The 22,364-nt window shown below is 48.3% G+C and overlaps 1 protein-coding gene across 2 annotated transcripts in view; it reads left to right on the plus strand.

Moving 5' to 3' along the window:
* Positions 1-17,454, plus strand: part of ARMH3 (armadillo like helical domain containing 3) — a 123,704-nt gene extending 106,250 nt beyond the window's left edge. For both annotated transcript variants that reach the window (XM_038141737.1, XM_038141738.1), the window contains exons 25-26: positions 9,110-9,226; positions 15,104-17,454. In XM_038141737.1, coding sequence (XP_037997665.1) covers positions 9,110-9,226; positions 15,104-15,196 — 210 coding nt within the window. In that variant the 3' untranslated portion in view covers positions 15,197-17,454. The remainder of the gene's footprint in view (positions 1-9,109; positions 9,227-15,103) is intronic.
* The last annotated feature ends 4,910 nt before the right edge of the window (positions 17,455-22,364 follow it).

Consider the following 22,364-nt stretch of genomic DNA (forward strand, 5'->3'; position numbering starts at 1 on the left):
TATTTCAAACTTTTTCTTAAAATCTTCAGCTACCATTTTTAAGATTCTTCTATCTGTCTTTGATTTCTGTAATAACTTTGTACGTCTTGGCTTCTCAGTTCAGCTGGAGCAGCAGTTCCCAACTTAAAACTCTTTTTATCTTGTTTTGGGGACCAAGGTTACTGGTCTTGCTTTGTTCAGTTAGATGGTGCTGAGGAGCTGCTGCTGACTATTTTTTTCCTCGGTGTTCAGGAGGACAAGGTCTTCTGTAAATAGAGAATTGCACCAAAGGTTGCACACAAATCACAGCATTCATTTGCTGAATGCTGGTTAGCCACTTAGGCTGAACGGGTAACATGAATGATAACAGTGAGCATAAGGATGCTCTTGTCCTCTTGTGTGATGTTTTGGTGACAGCAGTTGATTTACTGCTCTGTGAGAATGCAGCTGGTAGATAAAAAGCTTCTCCTGGAACAGCCCATCACATTTCAGCACTTAAGTTAATTGTAAGCACAAAAGGGAAATAAAAAAATTAACAGTCCAGTCCATTGCTATCTGCAGTGCATTCAAGCCTTGGCAGAATTGCAAGTGCTCTTACGTACCTAGCAGTGAGAAATGTTTTCATAAATGCCACCAGCTGGAGATAAGGGTTCACAACTCCAAAATGGGCTGTAACTCCAAAATAGCAAATCTATCTATCTCGGGGTTTTATGGTCCTGCCATCATCCTGGCCTTTCTTAACGCTGCCTGCCTTTCTCAACAAAATTTCTAAAAACAGGCAAGCTTAGTGGGCCTCATTCGGTTTCTGTTGTATCTCCCCTTCCAGATCTAAATGTCTGCTCTGGAGACTGCTTATTTTATTAACTGATAATTTTTAAGATAATTTGTTTCAGGATCTTTGACTTCTTTTTCTCTGCCTGGGTTTTGAAAGTGCCAGCGTTACGCAGTATGTGGAGGTTTGTTCCCTTGGCAGAAGCCCACTGAACCTGTTTTCCTTCCTTGAATGGCACAGAGTTGCCTCCTTTATTTTCCCTGGAGAGCCTGTCCCTGCAGTCTGGAAAAGAGCACCCAGTGTCCCACAAAGAATACCAGGTTCTTAGTGCCAAGTGGCACATGCAGATTAGTATAAACCCCCTGCCCATCCCTGACACACTGGGAAAGGTGGATTGGGCTTGAGAAAAAGCAGTGTGAGGCTATGTGCAATTTTGCTCCATGTGATCCAAACCTGAATGGGTTGAGCAAAGTACATTAAACACGTGTGGGAGTTGTGTGTATGTATAGACATGACTTCTTTAAATTACTCTGCAGCAAAAGCATTCCTGGCATGGACTTTGTGGTAAGGTGGGCAGGCTTTCAGCTACCTGGCAGCTGGAGCTCAGAAGGTGTTTATTGTAGCACAGCACTGCCTAGTCCTAGTGGTGGCTGCAGGAACGTCCAGGGTTATCACCACATCAATGTGTTCTGCTTGTCTATACCTCTTAAAAATTAAGTGCCCTGCAAGCTGTGCACATAGAGACCATATGTCTCCTTGTGACTTGCCTTTGTCCTTGTTTGCAGCCTTACTGCTTCTCAAAGTAGCTGTTGATTGTTGGAAGTGCCTGTCCCGTGGGAGCTTGGAATGGCCACTGTTTTATACATTCACAGTTGGTTCTTGGTGGAGCTGGTAACAGTTTTGGCTTTGAGACATTTCTGAAAGCTGGGTGATTTCCAGATTGGTTGGATCAGTGTGGTTTTTACCACCATTAAATAAAGTTGAACACCTAAGGCTTCTAATGGATTGTGGGTTTAAAACATTTCTGAAGCAGATAGCTCTTGTCCTAAAATAGGATGCCATTTCTGCTAGCAGAGTTCAGAGAACAACGGTAATTTTCTGAGTGAGCTTATAAATTATTTATCTTTAGAAGAGGCACCTGTGGGCAGAAGAGAACAACTGTAACCAAACCCTCACGCTCTATGGATAGAAAGTGTTGCCTTTGTAGGCTTGTTCCTTTAAAGATCACAGATCCCTGTGAGATCATTGAACAAACATCTGAGCCTGACAGACTGGCTCTATGCTGAGGTGAGAAAAGGGGGTGTGAAATGTCCCTCCTTGATGTTGCTAAGTAAAATAATAATAATGATAATCTTTTAAGTGCAATCAAAACCTTTTCCTTGTGTAGAGAAGTGATGAGGCCTGGGTTTTGATACCACTCAAGTGCAGATGTATAAAAGCAGCCCTCAGGAAGGATTTGGGACACAGAAAGTTAGACTGTGTTTGGCTGGGCACAGAGCAGTTCACTGAAAACAGCAGGACTTCGAGAAGTGACTGGTAGGGAAAAAGGACCAACTAGTGGGCAGAGACAGTTCACTTCCAAACTCCAGGAGGCAGTGTCCTGGCTAATGCTCAGTGAGCTGAGCAGAGGGAGATTGGCACTTCTTAGTCTGTGTTTGCCAGAGTAAACCGGGTGGGAACTGTGTGCAGGGGTCCCTGCGCCAACCCTAGCAGTGGAGAGCAGGGTGAGGCTCCTCCTCTCCCTATTTCCTGGCTCACTCATCTTTGCTGTGTGCTGCTCAACTTTGTCCATGTGTCCAGCTCCAGACACTGAACAAGACTCTCATGAGTTCCATCAGCTTTGGATTCTCCACAGCAGGACTGGAGCATGTGCTTGTGTCTCTTTGTTATCCTGGAGCTCCTGGGGAGCTGCAGCCACCTCTGCAGCCTGTTCTTCTCCCCAGTGACCTCCTATAGACTTACTGCCCAGCAACATTGGTGCATCCCACCTCAGTGGCATCCTGTTTCATACCTCAGAGGAGAAATTTGCCCTTTTTTGCTTTCACTTAATCTTTTGGTCTGGCTGAACTTTTTACTATTGGAAAAATATCCTTCTTCCAGCATTTTTTCCTGTACTCAGGGCAGAAAAGATGATGCCTTCTTCTCTGGGAATGACAGATGTGTGAGCTGGTGGGGGCTGACTTGCAGGCTCATGCTCTCAGCCCACAACACGAGAGGGCCATGGGTCCTTCACTGCATGTAGTACAAGCTGCAGCTGCAGGATGCAGGCGATCTGGGACACCAGAGCAGGATTGGCAATGTGCTGTGCGTCTTACACATGTGTGGCATGGTTACCCTTGAATCTGCAGCCCACATCTTTGTCTTTCCCATCTGACCCACTCCACATCCTCTGCATCCATAGATATGTGCTGTACACGCAGCGTGTCCTGGAATCTGAGTTGTGAAACTATCATAGCAACATCCTCCTCCTCCTCCTCTTCCTCTTAGCATTCATGAACGTGGAAATAACAGTCATGGCTTGATCAGTGTGGGGGTGAGGAATGGTGCTAAAGCATCAGCTCTGCATTTAGCTCCAGGATAGCTGCAAAGGTGAGGTAGTGTTGGGTCATACAAAAGCTCTGTGCTGCTGCTAGTCCCGATGCTTTCCTGGAAGCCAGTGGGAATGGCAGCTGCTTCCAGCATGTGTGTGTGGCATTGGCAGCCTTAGCGGAGCCTCTCTCTGAACTTGGCTCCTGCAGACAGAGAAAGAGGAAAGGGAGAAGGAGATGAGTACAGCTGGGGTTTGGGCAGAGTCTGTCGGGAAATGTGGCAGCTGTGTGTGTGTGTTTTTATTTAACTTCTAATTATTTAGTTATGTTCTTTCTCTGTGGTGCTTCTGGGGATTAATTTCAACAAAGACTCCAGCCTGCATCAGCAACTTTAAAGTTGCTCTGTGAGAAGTGTGATGGCACTTGGAAAAAAATCGTTTTCTATATTAATTAGAAGTTACTATTGTAAAATTGATGTCAATTATCCAGCACTTTATTATGGAGAGGCAATAGCCTCTTTGTAGTCCAGGTGTCAGCAGCCTTTTCATTACAATGAGAAATGTTGCAATTCTGTTGATTTCATGAAGAGAAACACACAGGGACTGTGAGTTGTTGTACAGATTAAGGAGGGAGAAAAAGGGGGAGATTTGTACTAAACCTGGAATAAACAAGTGAGTTTGAGGACTGCAATGTAAAATGCACAATTCTACTGGCAGAGGAAAACCCTAGAGTCTCTTCCTACAGCCTCCCCCCTCTGAGCTGAGGGGACAGACTGCTGAGTTTGCTGGGGATGCTTTGTGCTTTACCTAGGTTTGGGAGGTGGGACTGCCAGAATTCCCTCTGGGTGTGGTACCCAGGCAGTGACTGCACCACCTCTGCAGGGTGGACAGAAGGCATGTTTGGCTGCCCTCAGTCCTTCTGCCCTGCCGTGCAGTAGTGCTGAGGAGAGGTTGGCATTACGTGCCCCATAGGCTGGCTGCTCCATCCTCTGGCATGGAACAGGTGGGACAGAGCCTCTGGCTTTTCTGTCCTGTGGGGCTTTGCTAGTCCTGACCTGGAGACCCTTCCCCATCCCTGAGCAGCAGGGAGTTGGTGAGGGGGCAAATGCATTTTAACCTGGGCATTGCTGGGGGTGTTTACCTTTTGCTTGATGTGAGATCATTCAGTCAGCGCTGTTCCAACTTCTCCTGTGTCGTGGTAGTTAATTTCTGTCTTATGGGCATGGGGACGCTTTAGTGACTGATTGCATTATTTTGCTTTCCTGTGCTAATTAAAAAGACAGTGTAGAGACCTTGATTTGTTCTTGCTGCTGTTTTTCCTTCTATTTTTCTGTCATTACCTGTGCATGCTTGTTGGAACCTACCCACCACCAGGTCTTTGCTGGGTGCTGTGAATTGCTGGTGCTCTCTAATTTTATGTTCCAATAAGGCAGAGACTGCAGATGCAGATGATGAAAGATTCTGCAGGTTAAAAAGTTACTAAGCAATGAAGCAAGTGATGTCTGCTAGATAGATGGGCCCTAGAGCTGCATGTTGCCCATTAGGTTTTACTGCTGGTGCAGCTCCCTCTGTGGCATTGCTGCTAACAGTGGCAGTGTTCTCCTGGGCACAGTGGGGATAGGAGACTGCTGTCATCCCTCTGTTTCCCCAGGACAGGATCTTCCAGGAGGACTGGTCTCTCCTGGGGGAGTGCAGTGTGTTGGCTCTTGTTGAGGATCAGTCAGAGGGAACAGCTCTGGTGCAGTAAGGAAGAAGTCAGTGTGTAGGGACTAGTACAGCAAAATGATGGTGTGTTTTGAACACTGAAAATTTCAGGGCAGGGGCAACTGCTTCTGGGGAAATGGTTTCAGAGCTGGTGTGAGAGAAGGCCACTGACCCAAATGACCAGGACTGTCCATCCAGTTTGCAAGGCAGTGGTGAGCTGGTGGATGGAGCAAAGTGAGGAGCCACAAACTGGGAAATAATCTTGTTCCTCTGGGTGCAGTGACCTGGTATGGCACGGGTGGGATGCTGCAGAGAGCAGAGCACACAGTCCCTCCTCTGGAAGCCAGCCCTCCTGCCATGTTCCTGAGGGCATGCCTCTACTCACAAGCTGTTGGTATGACTGGGGAAGGAGAGTTTTATGGGCAGTTGTAGCTGCAGGAGGAAGCTGAAATCTGAATGCTAGAGAAAGCACTTGCTGTTCAGAGCAGATCCTGAAAAGGGTTTGGGGACACACATGCAGGGAACTGAATCTCCAGCATTTCTCTGGAACTTCTGAAAAGCAGTCAGAGAGTGAGTGGTGATAGGGGGTTAATTTGATGGCAAATTATCTTTACATTACAGTGGTGCAGCTCCACTGAGTTCTGGTTTGTTGCAGTGGAAAAAATGAGCAAATATAGCCTCTGGGACTGATACAGGTAACTGCAGGAAGGGAATTCAACAACCTTCCCTCCTCCTGTATTGACCCTGTCTGAGTTGCTTGCTTCCGTCATACAGCTTTTTTGAGACTCTGATCCCCCTAAGGTAATCTACAAAAAGACTTTTAGATTGTGACTCCATTAGAGTTTGGTTTTTATTTTTCACTGTAAAGATCCAGTAAACCATTAAAAAAAAAAAAAAAAAAAGAAAAAAGCTTCCCCTGCATGTTTATCCTTGCAGTCTTAGGGGTGTCACATCAAGCTCCTTGAAAAATCATCTACAGTCCGATTTCATCTGTCCTTGCCTGACACTAAAACTGGTGTTTTTCCAGCTTCTCATGAGATTGTAAAAATCTGAATGACTATTTAAAATCTGTTTGGAAGAGCAGCTAAAAGTCCCTTCCCTTCTCATACTTGACCATCTTGGAATTCATGTTTTCTAGACACGAGACTTCCAAGAAGAATGGGTTGAACAAGACTTTGAAGGGGAAATGCTTTAATCTCAAAATTAAATTGCTCTAGTTCTTTTGTATCTGACAGAAAGGTGCAGATAAAGATCTTGTGTGTTTAAGGAAAAAGGCTGTTCTTCCTGCAGTAGTTTTCCTGAGCAAAAGTCAAAGCAATGTGTAAGAAGGGCAAAGGATGCTAACACACAGTCTTCTATTTCACAAAGGATGTGAGGTTTTTTTGTCATCTGTGTAGGAAGTTGATGCCTTTTAAACCTTCCTGCTAGGTATTCTTAATACCTTCTGCTGCTCTTTGACCTGTCCTGTCTAGCAGCTGCATCTTAAAGAGCAGATGAAATAATCTCAGGGATGGCAGGTCCTAATCTCAGTTTCTATCCATTACAAGGTATGAAGTTGAAATGATCTGTGAGTGGGTTTATCTCAGATCCCACGTAGCATTTTTTTCTCAGTAGCAGCAAGAAAGGGAAATTATCAGGCAGTGGGGAGAAGCTGTTTATTTTTAACTTACCCTTTCTTTTTAAGTTCTATTTCATAATTAAAGGAGATAAGGAGTGGAAGCCAATGAAGTACATAGCTGAAGGGATAAGCTGATCTCAAGCTCACTGCAGAGATTACAATAAGTAACAGAGTAGGGACTTTGGGGGCCTCTTTCCTTCCCTGTCCTCATCCTGAAGTATCAAACTGAGTTCTTAGCTGCCTTTCAAAGGTGATGCAAGCAGACAGATTTAAAGGATCGTGGTTACAGGGCTCGCTACTGCTCTCAGAGTTTACTTCTCTTCACCATGGTTTGGGGATGCCTCTCTTGAGTATCTGAAGAGGTCTCTACTCAGAGCTAGCAAGGAGGAATCCTGATGGCTCCTAAAGAAACACGTGCATCCATTGAGTGATCACAGCTGTGTGGGACTGTGCACACCTGTGTGTATGGGAATACAGGGAGACTGAAGGGAAGGTTCCTGGGGAGTCAGGTAGCCCTGAATGAAATGCCTTTGCTCTTGAATTACTGCTGGAGAAGCCTGTTCAACTCCTCACCTTTCAAACCAGGTTTTTTCTCTGCAGCTTATTAATCTTGATCAATTTGGCTTCCTCTGATTGACAGGAGCAAGCTGCCAGATCCTTTATTGCTCAGAAGAAGGTGCATTATGCTATTACACTGTGTCCCTAGTGGATAGTTATTCCTGTGCCCAGGTGGCTTTCTTTCATCATTGCTCTTGGCTCTGCAATCCTTCTTGTAGCTTCTGCACACAGGAGCAAGAAGGGCAGGCTGTATTTGGAGATGGATGTCATTGCAGGGAATTCTTTCTGCCAGTGGAGCTGACAAACAAAACAGCTTTAGGAAATGAGTGCTGGAGAGGAGGCTGTGAGCCTTTGCAACACTGGCAAGCTGTTCTTAAATAACATTGCAGAGTCAGAATCAATGCAGTTGGAAAAGGGCTCTGAGACCTTCAAGTCCAAATGCGTATTCCTATCCCTAGCTTGTGTCTGCAATGCTGGAGGACAGTTGAGCTGCAGAGACTGCTGTTTGACCATCTCACCTGGGAATCACTTCTGGAACCCCTTTTTTGCCTCCAGTCCTCATTTGGATGATTCCCTGTAGCTTCTGCCATCTCAGACCCTAGCATGAGTGTCTCTGTGCACCACTGCCACATGCGGAGTTTGGGAGAAACAAGCTTTTGAAGGAATCCCTAAGCTACTTTAGATTTCTTAGAATAAAAGATGTAAGGACAAGATTCAGTCCTGTAAAGGGCAGGAGCTGCCAGCTGCCTAAAGAGGCAGTTGACAGTAGTGCTTACACTGTTGGGAGCACAAGAGAAGTGCAAGAGCTCCTTGTTGTTCTGGTCACTGTTGTCTTCAATCCTCTGCAATGCTCTTCTTAGGATCTTTTCTGAATTGTGATGCCTTGGAGCAGGGTCCTCTTCTTTTGCCCCTTTTACCAAGTGTCTTCCTAGCTGAAGCTTGTCATGAGCTGGGGTTACTGTAGTGCAAACCTCAGATGTTCATATTCTGTTTAGCTCTCAGAGCAAATGGCAACAGCTTAAGAATGAAGTCCCTGTGTTTAGGAGAATCATTTCAGGCATACATTTGCCCAGCAGTGTTGATCTCAATAATTCCTTATAGGAAGATTGTTGTCATCAACCATCTCAGAAGTGCTTTGAGGAATATGTTAGTCCATGCAATGCTTTAAAGCTAAAAATCGTTGTGGGAGTCCCTCTTGGTGTTCCCCAGTTAGGAAAATGAATAGTTCAGTAGAACAGAGATGTGTAACTATGAGTTTGCAAATATAGCCCAACGCTGGGAGCAGAGCAGGGCAGTAATAAAAGCTGGAACTGCTTTGGTTGTAAAAACCGAAGATAGTAAAGTATCTCCTGGGCACAAAGACCTGGATTCATGTCTTCATGTCTGTCTAAAAGCAGAGTCCATACCAAGGCTGGTCTTCTCTTAGTGCTTGTCAGAAGCTTGTTCCTGTCAGGAGAGACATGCAGTGCTCTGTATGGAAGCTGACCTGAGCAGCTCTAGAAGCTGGTGATTTAGCAGGCTGTGAGTGGTGATTCATGAGCCAGGAGGAAAGTGTGGTGACAAAGCTAACCTTGGAAAGACCGTGGGGCTGGGCAAATCTGTGTTTGTATTGTGCTTCTGTGTTGCATCTGGGTGTACATGTGGTAATTAGCTGCTCGATTTATTAATATGTCTAATTCTGATTACAGAAAGCTGTTGCTGTCATGGATATAGGTTTCACCTAGCATTCTCATGAATTGATAAACTCTGTAAATTTCAGGACTGTTCCTTGGCATTAGGAAGCCTTTAGTGCCCACCTCGGTGTTGTTAATCATGAGCCAAATACTGGCTGTTAAAGCCATCTCTGTTGTGAAAACAGGTGCCAGAGCTGTCATCTATCTCAGTCTTGCTCCTCCCGTGCTGAGGAGTCTGTGGATACTGATTCCTTGCTGTGTTTGGCTGTTTCTGGCAGGTTTTGGAGGTGGTGCGGTCCAACTACGACACGCTGACGCTGAAGCTGCAGGACGGACTGGACCAGTACGAGCGCTACTCGGAGCAGCATAAGGAGGCTGCCTTCTTCAAAGAGCTGGTGAGCTGCCTTGGCTCTGAACAGTCAACAGCCCTCTTCAGAGCCTTTGCTTATGGCCTGGGCAGTTGTATTTGGGGTGTAGCTGAGCAGTCCTGTTACTCCATTGGACTGCCCCCAAAGACAGGGCAGGAGCAGGATCTGGACAGACACTGCATGTCTTAACAGATGTGAGAGCTTCCTGGAGCTCCCTGTGTGGCTGAAGAGGAACCTCCAGGCTGCTTAGGCCAGCACTGGTCAGATGGTCTCTGTCCCTTTTGCCATGGGGATTTGCTCTGCTTTGTAGCCATAAATTTGTATGGGGAGAAGCTGACTGAGCTGACTGCTCCCACCTGGGGTTAACCACGCAGAGCAACTTGGCTTTTGTTGCAGCAGCTGTGCTGTTGTTAAGGGGCCCATGAGGTTTGGGACTGGTGAAACACCTTCCTGCTCATTGCTTTCCTCCATCACTCACAAAAAAAAAAAGGGTTCCCAAGCAAAGAAAGTGAGGGCATTCCCTAGAAATGTCTCCATCTGCGAGAGAAGAAGACTGATGGTCGGAAGACCCACGAAAATTATAGAGCAAAGACAAAAACTAGTCTAAATAATTCAGGTTGGTAGTTATAATTCTTCAGCAAGCCAGCTTGCTTACCCTTCTCCAGAGAGCCCTGATGGAACTTTTCTTGTCCAACAACCACATGAGCATGGAGGCAGTGTTTTTGTAGTGACTGGTGTGTGAGGGAAGCCTCACTCTTGAATCATTACAGCTTCACCAAAAGGGAGGGATCTCTAACTCTGGCAGCCTTCTCCACCAGTCTGAGAACTGATTCTTTCTCCCAGCTCTCTCCCTGTTGATTGATGAGTAATTGATGCCTGCCTACTCTATCACGAGTCTCCATGAGTCTGGGCATGTTGTTGTGCACCCTTCTGTCAGCTCTGCTCCAGAACAGGCACCTGAAATGGTTTTGTTTCCTTTTACAGCATGCTTTTAACTCTCTTGGGGTCATTCCAGCCCTGACATTGGGTAGTATGTGAGCAAAACCACTTGCAATTGCTTCTGTGCTATTTTTCTGTGTTCTTTTGTGCCTGTTTTTGTCTCTCTGGCCTGCTGTTTGACACAGCTTTCCTGGAACACAGCAAAGAAATTTGGCCATAGCCTTCCTGTGACAGAGGCTTCTTCTATTACTGTACCCTAGAAATAAGACACATTCCTGTTTCTGTTGTCACCTGTTCTGTCCCAAGGGCTCCCACCCTCAGCCAACCTCTCCTTCCCCTTGGCCACATGACTGCTGTGCTTCCTGCATGTCCCACTTTCCACTTGGCCTGGCACAAGCTCAGGCCGATCATGCCAATTGATTAAAATGACATTCTCAGTCCTATGATCATCACAGCCACTAAACACTTCAGCTAAAATTATTTTCTTCCTAGAGCAATTTCCTACTTTTTTCAAAATCCCAGTTTTGTACCATTTAAGACTCTGTTTATCATAACCAGCCCGTCAACTCCCTTGTGAAAATTGCCCATCCAGGTACCCCTGGGACCCTCTCCTCAAGAGCATATAAAAGCCTGAATAATTACTGTATAAATGTGCTGATTTGACCCAGTTGTGAATCAGTTTAATCCACATCTCTAGATGCCCTGAGAATTGGGACCCTATTAAATGTTCTTTACTCACAGCTACAGAAAATCCCCTGCATTCCATTAAGCCGTTCCCTCAGCGCAGCGGGAAATGAACCTGATATGTTGTGATTTGTCTCCAGCAAATCCAGTTGGCCTCCCGGCCTCCTCGCCCTGTTTCTCTCTAGGTGCACAGTAACTGATGGCTTTATTAATTGTTCAAACAACTCATCAAAAAGGCCCTAATCTGCCCTGTCCTTCCCATAGCCCCTTCAAACCGGGTACTTGCTTTCTTTTTAATGAAGCTTTTGAGTCTTTACTTCAGCTTCTGTTGCTGGTCTGATGCTGGATAATACCCCTCTACCCAGTGCTTTGGGTTTAACCTCTGAGGTTTGCAGGATTTCATGGAGGGGGCAGAGGGAAGTTGCTGCAAATTTCTTTGTGAGCTGTACCAAAGGATCAGGGCTGGTGCTGAACTACAAGTTTCTGAATTCACATTGATCCCATCAGGTCTTCCTGGACAGGATCTGTTTGCAAATAATTCCTTCCAGATTCTGCCAGGTTTTCTTATCACTGTCTGCGAATGTTTGCATCAAAGCAAACCCTTCTTGGGTGGGGAATGACACAGAGGAGACATTTTCCTTTTCAGCTGCCTTTTTATCTCTCTTTGCTCCTATTAAGTAGGTGAGCAGAAGCTTCCCCAAGCCATTCTGGGAGCTCCTTTATGCTTAGAAATCTTGTTCCCACTCCTTTGACCTGCTTTGCTAATTCACCGCTTCACTTCTCTTGCTTTGCCTCAGTGCTGCTCTTTCTTGCTAATCCCAAAGAAAAATCTGCTTTCTTCTCCCATTCCCTTTACAAAGAGGTTTTCAAAGGCTGCGATACTGTGGCCACATTGTGGTGGAAGGTGATGTGCAGATTGTTTTATCAGCTGGGTTTTTTTGGCATGTTGTGCTGCCTTTGAGAGACTGAAGGAATGAAGTTAGGAAGTTTGCTAACACTTTTTATTTCTTTTCCTTTGAAGCCTCAGGGATGTCATTTGAGGTCTGTGATGCTTTGATAGAACGAATGGTTTGGATGTGAGCTTTTGGACCCTCACATTGCAGCTGGAGGAATGTGTGGAAAGAGATTTCAGCATCTTTCCAAAACATTCACTGTCTTTGCAGTTAGATAGGTTTCATCAGTCTCAACATAGTCTGATTAGGGATTGATTTCGACTGGGGAAATTATCTTAATTTGACTTTTAATTAAGTGTAGTAGTCAGTGTAAATGTGCTTCCCATTGTACAAATAATTTGAGGGCTGCTTGTTGATTAGGAATAGGTTTAGTTGATGAGACTTGCTGTGAAAGAGGAGTGTCAGTACAACCTTGCACACTTCCAGCTCTGATGACACAAACTAAAATTTAATCATGTTTTCCCCCCATGGTTAATGCCCTTGCTTCATCCATTCTTTCATTTACTCATTCTTCCACAGGTGATGTCAGTATTTCGTGCATTTTCCATTTTTTCAACATTTGTGGACTAATAGTAAGAAAACAACTTTAGAGTTCTTCTGTCCCTAATTCTCCAGGATACTCCATACAGAAGCAAGAGAGGACATGTGCTCTGCTTGTACTTCCTAGCAGAATTAATGTTAAAGCTCTGACCTTAATTTCTGCAGTTTTGGGGCTTTTGTGTAAGTCTGGAGGGATCTGGTAAATTCCAGGCTGGCAGCCAGGCCTGGGCTGCCCACTGCACTGAGAGCTAGGAGGAGTCCTGGGGTGTATCCTCATGGAGCAGCTTAGGTAGACTATAGGGAGCTTCTGAAATTTATCCTTGTTACAGACTGACACCTCCCTGTGTCACTGTCTGGTCTTCCATCTCCAAAAGGGAGATGAGTGCTGGCTCCCTGTGCTGAGCCCTGCTGCTGGAGGTAACTTGATTTAACTTCAATTTGAGCTATTCTTACCGTTGAAGCAGGTTGGCTCAGGCTGCCTGATTTCTCACAGCAGAAGAAATGTTGGGCAGAGAGAGATTTGTGTGAACGTCACTCTTGTGTGTTATCATGCCCACTCTTCTCCCCAGTTTGTGTTATGGCGGATCTACATTCAACTAGACTGCTCTTGACCAAAGTTTGTGTCTAAAGCTTCTCTTGAAACCTGAAGCTGTCTTTAAATGAAACTGGCTCCATGGTAGCTTCAGGTGAGCTCCTCCACTGCTTCACAGCCCATAGGTTTTAAAAGTATTTCCTCTTTTCCTGTGTAAATCTTCTTTGTCTAAATTAGGCTGTGTATTTCTTGCCCCATCCCTGGGGAGCCAGATAAATATTACTCACTGTTCTCTTTCTGACCTCATTTTACATAATGGAGTGTGTTTGCTCTATTCCTCCTTCTCTTTGCAAACTAATCAGGCTAATTAATTTCTTGTGCTCTACCCCATAGCTATGATTTCTGCTAAGCCCTGTGTTCTCATTGTGCCACTCCAGCCTCACTTTCTAGGCTTGCAGAGACTCCTTCTTGGAGACCTTGATGTGTACACAAGCTGGGAATCCTCTACTGCTGGTGCCTGAGTCCTGGCAGCAGTTCCTGAGGCCAGGAGCTCATTACTGCTTGTACTTTGTGTTGCTGGGACCCACAGAAACGCTTTTAGTCAGAATAAGGATACTGGCTTACGCTCCTTGTAGCATCTGCCCTTTTCTTCAGGCAGTCATATTCCCCAGAGCAGAGAACTCCCCACAGCTCATTACTCGTGTTCTTTCCCTCTTGTAAGAACTGACTGGATCACTGGCATTACAGCACTTGGTAGGACTGGCACCAAATCCTGTCAGTGGGACTCCTGGCACCAGGACAGACCTGTGCCAACCAGTGTTCTGAAGACCACTTGCAGTGGTGTTTAACACAGGGTACAACCGTGCTTGTCTTGCAAGACGTGGTTACAAACTATTTGAGGATGGAGTAAGTAAAAAGACACTTAAAGTAGAGAGTTGAAGGGGTGCTCCAAGGAAACAAAGATCCTTGGGGTCTCTGCCAAGCATCCTGATGAAGGAGAATTTGTGGTTTCTGCAGATGACATAAAACTGAAGTGCTTTGTCTCTTAGGATAGACATCTTTGCTGGCATGCTCAGATTGTTAGGATTTATGCAATGGGGCTCACTGGGGTTCATTTCACAGCTTTCCTTCTTAACATTCCAAGTTTTGCTTTCCTTCCTTTTCTTACACATTCTGCCTTTTGGGTAGCTTTCTGCCCTGTCCGTGTGTTTTTCTCACCAAGGTAGCAAGTGGGACCCTTGGCAGTGTGTATATGTATGCTCTTCCAGCCCCTGGTATTGGATTCCTCATTATGCATCTATATAATTCTTCCTCCAGTGCTTTTAGAAAGTACAAAACACTAACCAGGTCAGCAACAACCTTATTATCACAGGCTCCGAGTCTCTGGGACTGTAATCCTGTTGTTTGGATGAGCTTGTGTCAGTTTTGCTTTCTGTCACTGCTGCACAGTCGCTGACACAGATGATGTTTGACTTTGTTTTCTCGTTGCCAAGTGCAGCTGAGACTGAGCCCAGTCTGGGGCCTGCGTATTTGGCCAACGAGTCTGCTGGCAGAGGGGGGAAGGGAAGCTGCTGTCAACAGGGCTGCCCAGCTCTTCTTTGTGCTCTGTGGGTGACCAGAAGTCTGGGTGTCATTGAGGGATAAAGGTGTCTGTTCTTCAGAGACAGCCAGTGAGCCAGCTGCATGTGTACAGCACTCGGAAAACAGCTGGCTCTGAACCCAGGGGTTTCTGCAGCCTGGGTGATAATTTGTGTTTACAGCACAGTGGCATGGCCTCTGTCCTCTCCTTCAGTCTGTATCTTTGGTTCTCTGGGTTCTGGAGCAGGACAGAGGCCATGGCACTGCATTAATCTGGGAAATGCTCACTGGCACTCTGGTGGGCATTGATAAAATATGATCTTTAAGCTGCAGCCTGGGAGTGCTCACTTCCCCCATCTCTTTGCCCCAGAACAGGAAACACATCATAGCTCATGCATCCACACAGAGCATCTTCTCCCATCCCCGTCTCATTGGGAGTTTACTCTCCTTGCTGGGATGTCACTGTAGACATTCCTGTTTTTCCAAGAAACAGCTGAACCTCAGCATTCCCTTGCTAGGCTGGAGTTTCAGTGAGAGCTTGCTGCAGCAATTACTGTGCAGCCGTAAACGCAAAACAGCTTCATGCTGAGCATGGAGGTCAGCAGTGTCAGAACTACCAGGCTCACGAGGAGCCAGGACCAGTCCCGTGACTAAAACATCTCGTTTTGTTTCTGTCAGGTTCGCTCCATCAGCATCAACGTGAGGAAGAACCTTGCTTTCAACACGCTGAGCCAGGAGCTGCTGCTGAAGGAGTTCTCGACGATCTCTTGAAGCGGGGTCGCTGCCGCGGCGCGGGCGGAGCGGGCCGGGCCCGGGCGGGCAGGGACACTCCGGCTCTGCGGCCGGTCGCCTCCTGCCTGCGGAAGGGACTGTGTTTCTTTTAGGGGAACGCCTTGCTGCTGTGTGTTTGATCCCAAAGGAATGTGTTTAAACAGAACTTGGGCTGAGGAGAGCTGATTGGCGTGTTGAGGAGGAAGCAATTTTTTATGGTGCCGCGGGAGTGGGCAGCCAGTCCTGTGACATAGCAATGGGAGATTCCCTCCACAGCCTCAGGGAAAATGCACTGGAAACCTTTGTAGCAGAGCTGGGGAGAGCTCACAACTGAAATAATAAAACCAGCCCAGCTGTGTGAAACTGTTCTGGGTAGAGATTGCTCACCTGCTCTACGGGGAAAGCTCTCTGGTCCCAGGTGAGGGCTGTTCTTTTCCATCAGCCTGGGTCAACGTGTCCTCCTGTCATGTGAGTTAAATCCACTGCCATCCCATTGGGAATGGCTTTGGATTATAAACCAGTTTCCCAAGAAGCAGGCCTTGCTCACTGCTATTTCCTGATGTCAAAAGGTGTCGCTTCAACCAAGCCATCGGATTACTGGAAAAGGGGAAACTTTGCCTCCAAGGCTGTTGGCTTGCAGGGTCCAGTGTGAGCCACAATACAAGACTATGGGTCATCAAACAGAGCACTTTGTTACTGTAGACCAGCTCTGCTTGGGGTCGCTGTTGCTTCCAGTAGCCCCAGCTCATCTGCTGTTTCTAAGGTAGAGGGACATTTTTAGATATTTGGTTTTCATGGGGCAGAGGGCAGGCTGACTCCTTCTCCCCGCTCACCTTTTTGCCCATCAGAGACCGCTTTGCGACAATCCTCCTCTTCCTCACAGGAACATCTGCCTTGCACATGTTTGCAGGTGCCTGGTGACCTTCAGAAATGAAGAAGTCTCCAGTTTTTCCTTTGTGTGTAGCACACAGTTAAAATGCATCTGGAGAAGTAGTGACTTCACTGTCTCGCCCTCCTGTCTTCACCAAGCGACGTACAGCCGTGGTCTGCGGAGGGCTTCCTAGGGAGGAGCTCTGGGATGATGCTGTGGGGACAGGCAGACCTCTCTGCTCCCAGAGCCGGTGCTTCAGAGGTGCCCACATCTGGCAGAGCCTGTTTAGAGTGCTGTGTCAGGCTCCCAGCTCAGGAATACACAGCATAAACACCTGTTCCACACCTGTTCCCTGCTCATGCATTTTCAGCTCCCAGCAGTGATGTTGTGATATTAGGATCTGGCCTGACTTGGTGGACTGAAGTAGAGAAGTTATTTGCATCCCAGATCCACAGATTTTTTTTCCCTCCCCCTAGAAAACAGATTTTTTTTTAAAAAGTGCCTAGTCCTGCTCTTAGCCTTGTAGGTTAGTGTGAGTAATGTGGATGTCATGCTCATTTACTACCATTTTTAGGCAAGGCTTTTTTCATGCTAATGTGCATTAATTGTGTTAATGTTTCATCTTACCTGCTATGAGCATGGGAAACTGAAAGCTGTGTCCTTGGCCACCCACTGGGCACAACACTGATGACATCCCTGTGTTTTCCTTGGGAGCACTGGCTTCTCTCGGCAGATGATACTGTTCCTCAGCAGGGAATTGTCTGGCTTTTAACAGCTAAGCCAGACATTTATTTGCTTTCTGCCATGCAAGTGTATGGGAATGTGTATGTGTCAGAGGGACAGTACTTAGGGGAGAGCAAGCAGGCTCCATAAAATCACTGCTTGAGAACAGGCCAGGGCATGTAGAGGAGGCGGCTTCTCCAGTGGAAAATGAGGAACAGTTGTTTGCAGTACATGGTGCTTGTCTGGGGGGGCTGAGGGGGAGTCCCTTCTCAAGGGGACTTGAGGTGCAGCCCCAGCATTGTGACTGTTGGAGCAGGGAGTCATCCAGCTGTCCTCATGCCTCCTGTTTTCTGAGCCCATTTAGGCTGAGCCTAGACACATACGTGAGAGAGTTTGGGATGAGTCTGCTTCTGACTCTGCAACCTCTGGAATTTTCACCTTCTCACTCTGGGCTCGGGTATCCTGTCTCCCTGAGGGGGCTCCCTTGCTGGGATGATCATAGAAGCCCAGGCGTGTGTAGGATCAGTTCCTGAGCCCAGCCCTCATCCAAGTCTGAGCTGGGGACGACTGTGATACATGTCCTCTTGTGACACTGTCACTGAACCAAGCACTGTAAATGGATGTACATACAAACCTAGAGCTCAATAAATAGCAGAGCCCTGCCTGTCCAGAGTGTGCAGTATTTGTCCTTCACTGGAGGGAGAGTGGGGTGGTTGTGGGAGTGGCCCTGTCACCATTTTGGTGGCATGCTGGCTGCAGCAGGGCTATCACCTGCCCTTGGGCTCTTCCTGCCTGTGCAGAAGGAGGCTGTGGTGCTGCACAGTGATGCTTTGTCCTTGGTGCAGTGTGCAGGTACCATCCAGTAGTCAGCATCCCTCTTCCTCCTACGTGTCCCTGTGGCTGGCACTAAGGAAACCATGAGCAAGGCTGAGAGCCCATGAGCGAGGGATGTAGGGGCCTGCCTGTGCATGGTGTGATGCTCTCTGTTGCTGGTGTCAGCAAACTCCTGCTCACAGATTCTGCTGCACATTTGTCTGCTTTGTTAAACACCCTACTACTATTTGTGTTTTGAGGCCAGCTTGAACTGAGCAGAAAGTCATTTAAATCTTAATGTTCAGCTTCAGGATGTGTGTGACAGCCTCCGACTTCCCCGTATCTGATCTGAGCAGGTGAGTGTATTTTGTTATATCTAATTCATAACTCTGTCTGTTATTGGAAGAGCTGCTTCTGAGGCTTGGAGAGTATGGGGAGAAGTCAGATTGCTACCTTTAAATTATGCAGCAGCTGCAGGGAGACAACTGTTTTACAAAATAATGACCTGGAAGAGAATTGAATTTGAGCTAAACTTTGGAGGGAGTTACTAAGAGTTGTTTTGTAAGTGCCACTGATTTTTGATCTCTTTTCCTGAGCTCTTACAGGTCCCACTTTTCATGCAGACTCGAGAGAGAGGCAGCTCCTCTGGAGCTGAGTTTTCCCTGTATGGGCCAGCAGCTCCAAATGGTGTTTTGTGTGTTCTTTGGAGCTGCCAGGAGCAGATAGTAGCAAACCCCTGATCGTGCACTGCAGCCAGAGGGCAGGGTGCACCTTTGCCCACCTGCTGTGTTTGCTTTGCAAACCTCTTTGTCCTCTTCCTGGCCATGACTATTGCCTGCTCTGGTCCCGAATCCATGGCACAGGGGCCATTCCTCTGTGGGATCGAGCTGCCTTCCATGTGAGCGTGTCCTGGTGTCTGCTGTGGGGTGCTTTTCTCTTCCCACTTGAAGAATTGGACACTCCCTGCTCTGGGCTCCTGCACGCCGTTGCATGGTGGGTATCAGCAGAAGTCCTGGAAAGAGAGGTCTCCTGGACAGCACTTGCAAAAGGGACCAACTCCAGCGTGCTCCACCTGCTTCCCCACACTTCCTTCTCAGCGTGGAGCTGCTCTCTTTCCTCGCTCCCATCCCAGTACAGGGCAGGCAGAGGGAGGGGCTGTTCCCCTGCCAGGTCACAGCTGGCACTGTGTGTGTTGGGGCAGTGTGTGGCCAGCAGTCAATGGTAAGATTTACAGCTGGCTCTTGGCACTCAAAAGCAGCTCTTGGTCAGTACTGAGGACTTTGGGGTATTTATTCTCATCTCTTGTGGGGCTCTGTTTTCCTGTTTATGCTTCTTGGTATAAGCAGGGTTGTGCTGGACAGAAGTATGATGGGTTTTTTGGCAGATGAGGCATTGCATTAACCTGAAAGGAAAGATGTAAAGCCCAGCTTTGGAAAGTGTAAAAATCCAAAGGGGCCAGGATAAGATGTGCTTTTACCCTGGTGGCAACTTATTAATGGCTTTGCTGATGCTTTCAGAGGGAGGGCAGGCGGAAAAGTGATGAATGTCAGTCTAGAGAAGGGCTGGTACAAGGCTGGTGGGACCTGGGGGCCCCTGGGGCTGCTGAGAGTCCTTCGTGCTGGTCAGAGCCCTGGTTGTCCCCACCTACAGCGCAGTGTGGTTGTGCCCAGGGGGACACTGATCAAGCACAGGGGTGATCCCAAATGTATATGATAGGCAACACCCTCGAAGGAGGATTGCTGAGTGCTGTTGTCCTTCTAAAGCTTCTTTGGGGCCACCCTGGCAGGTGTGCAGGCACTCAGGGCTGCAGACCTCAGATCTGACCCACTGTGGCTGTCACCCCTCAGGGTTGTGACTGACTGCAAAGAGAGATGCTCAGGATGGGGCTTCCCTAAGCTCTGCCCTACAGCTGCCCACACATCGCTCAGGACCAGCCGCTTGTGCCCAGAGGAGCTCTGGCTCTCGGGACAGAATGGGGCTCCCCTGGAGCCCCTGGCATCTCAGCTCATCCCAGAGGGCCAGAACAAGCACAGGATCCTGTGCTGCCCTCTCCCAGCTTGGCAGCTGCCAGAGCACGGGCTGGACCATGCTCTGTAGCTTCTGCTCTCTGTGCTGTCCCTCCAGGGCTAATTGAATCATGTGGCTGGAAATTGAATCCAATTGAATAGATTAAATGAGCCGGGCTTGCCTCTCACTGCAGCATAGCTCAGAGCCTTGCCAAGCTGCTGCCAGAGGCTGGGAGCTCCCAGGAGTCCCGTGGGGGCAGGAAGGGGCTGGGGAGACTGCTGGGATGGACACCCACTGTGCTGGGCTGCTTCTCCAGCTCTGCTGTGACAGATGGACCCTCAGCCACTTCTCAGTGATGTGCAGCCTGGCTGTGTCCCAGGGCCCACAGGTCACTCTGCTACAGGCACACAGAGGTTAGGTTGGCTGGTTTCCCTTCTGAAGCAATTAATGACTAATTAGCTGAAGCTCCCCTGCTCCAGGGTTCAGCCAGGGCCCTCCCAACAGTGTACAGGGGCCGGGATGCTCTAATGCCCTGTGGCTGCTCAGGAGTTCCAGTGCTGTTGTTCCCCCAGCCTCCAGCAGCATCCCAGCCCCATGGCCTGCTTTCAGCCCCTCTGCTGCCACCATTGCCAGGCCAGTGGGATGGGATAGGATGGATTGGGATGGGCAGCTGAGAGCAGAGTGCTGAGACCAGTCACAGTGGAGACATCCCTTCCATGGAGGTGAGCTCGGGCACGGGCCCTGGCAGAGCAGGAGGACACGCGTCCGCAGTGTGGACTCACTCGTGACAGAGATGCACATCTGTTCTCCTAGCGCACCTGAGCTGCTGAAAGAGTCCCTGGTGTGGCATCCAGCGTGGCACAAATGAAGGTTGGCAATAGTATCTAGTTCCTCTTTAATTAAAATCTGAGCCCACAGGCACTGAGCACACAAACATGAGACGCTTTGTAATGCTGGGAGGGATTTTGGGACACAGGGTATTTCCTGAGACCAGGAATGCTCCAGTTTCCCCTTCCCAGACTAAGTCTTTTCTTCACACAGATTTTGTATCTGTTGTGCAGAAGTGGCAAAGAAACATTCTGGGTGGACACAGAGCTCCCCTGCAGTGCCCCCAGCAGCGAGGCCATGCTAGGGAATCCCTCCTTGCTGGAGGGATAAGCACAGGCTTTCAAGGATACAGAGTGTGATGCAAAGTCCTTTCTCCCTCCTGCACACCCAGATTTCTCACACCTGCTGGTTTGCATTTGACAGAGGAATTTCCCTTCCTCCTGCAGCATTCCTGCTTGCAAGGCTCTCCCAGCAGCTTGCAGCATCATCTGTTCCTCCTCCAGCTTTGCAAGATTTTTCAGCAGCTGAAATTCCCCCCAGGTCTGAATCTCACAGTGGATCCCACCTGCCCATGTGTCTCTGCAGGGTGGGTTAGTGGAGATGGGAGCAGCCCTCCCCTGTGTGTGTCTGGGCTGATGTCCCCCTGGAGCATCACCTCCCAGGGACCTGCTGGTCTGCTGTAGCTGTTCCAAGGTCCCACAGAGCCATCTCTCTGCAGAGACCGAGGGGCCCATCATGGTCTTGTGTCACCCAAATCCATTTCCTCTGCAGATGTAGTAAACATTGTGGTTTATTCCTGGATGAGGCCATTTGCCCTGCCTGGAGCCCTCCCCAGACACCTGCACGGCCATGAGCATCCCTGTCCCAGGGGGCCTGGCTGGGTCCTGGAGGGGAACAGCCCCCGGTGCAGAGCTGCTCGTCTCCATCTGCTGGCATGTTTGCAAGGGGTGGAGCTGCTTTAAGGAGCTCCTCTTGTTTGCCCTCTGCCTCTGGAGCCAGTCCCTGGGTGCTGCACCCCTTGTCCCAGCCCAGGAGCTGCCTGGGAGCCCTCTCTGCTGTGGAGCAGAGCTGTCCCTTGTCACCAAGTGTAAATCTGAGCCCAGAGACACCAGGTGACCACGGCCAAAATAGGATTAATGACATCTGCTGGGAGCTCATCCCGAGGACTGCTATTGATGATCATGGCTTTAAAATACTGTTAACAGTGGATAAAGGACCGTGATTTTGAGCACTCGACAATTACATCTCTGTTTGAAATTTCCTAAAGATAGGATCAGACTCCTGAGTCCTGCTCTGTGCTTTTTCGCTAGAACTAATAAAAATGGAGATTTGCAATTAGAGAGTGTGCAGGATGGTAGGGCAGATCAATGCCTTGTAGTTACCTAATGAAATGTTAAATTATGTCTTTCCCTCTGCCTGTCCCCTAATCACACGCACCCCAGGCTGCTTGCACAGAGCAGAGGGCCTTGGGGAGATCTCCCTGCATTCCTCTACCCCTGAGGTGCAAACCCAAGCACTCCTGGCTCTTCTCCAGGGTTGTCTTCTGTGGTTTGGGACTGTCTTGGGTTTTGTGTGGAGCCTGGGGTTTTCAGCAGGGGAGTGTAGGGGCTTGTGGCCCCAGAGCTGGGGTGTCCCAGCAGGGAGCAGGAGGAATAGATGAGCCCAAGGGATCAGTCCAGTATAGCAGGGTGAATGTCCTGGAGGAGGAGCAGGGATGGTTGTGAGGGGGCTCAGCTTGGTCTAGCCTGGGTGTGGGTGAGGCTGGTGGCAGCCTAGCACAGTTCTGTCTCCAGCCAGACTCCTAATCTGGTGAATTTCCAAACTTGTTCTCTTCCCCAGTTATGACAAGGCTGCAGTGGCCCCATGATGAGCTGGGGACAAACAAGGCTCCTGGACAGCATGACCCTGCTCATTCTTCCCAGCCCT

The sequence above is a fragment of the Motacilla alba genome, chromosome 6 (assembly GCF_015832195.1).
Source record: "Motacilla alba alba isolate MOTALB_02 chromosome 6, Motacilla_alba_V1.0_pri, whole genome shotgun sequence".
Taxonomy (NCBI): domain Eukaryota; kingdom Metazoa; phylum Chordata; class Aves; order Passeriformes; family Motacillidae; genus Motacilla; species Motacilla alba.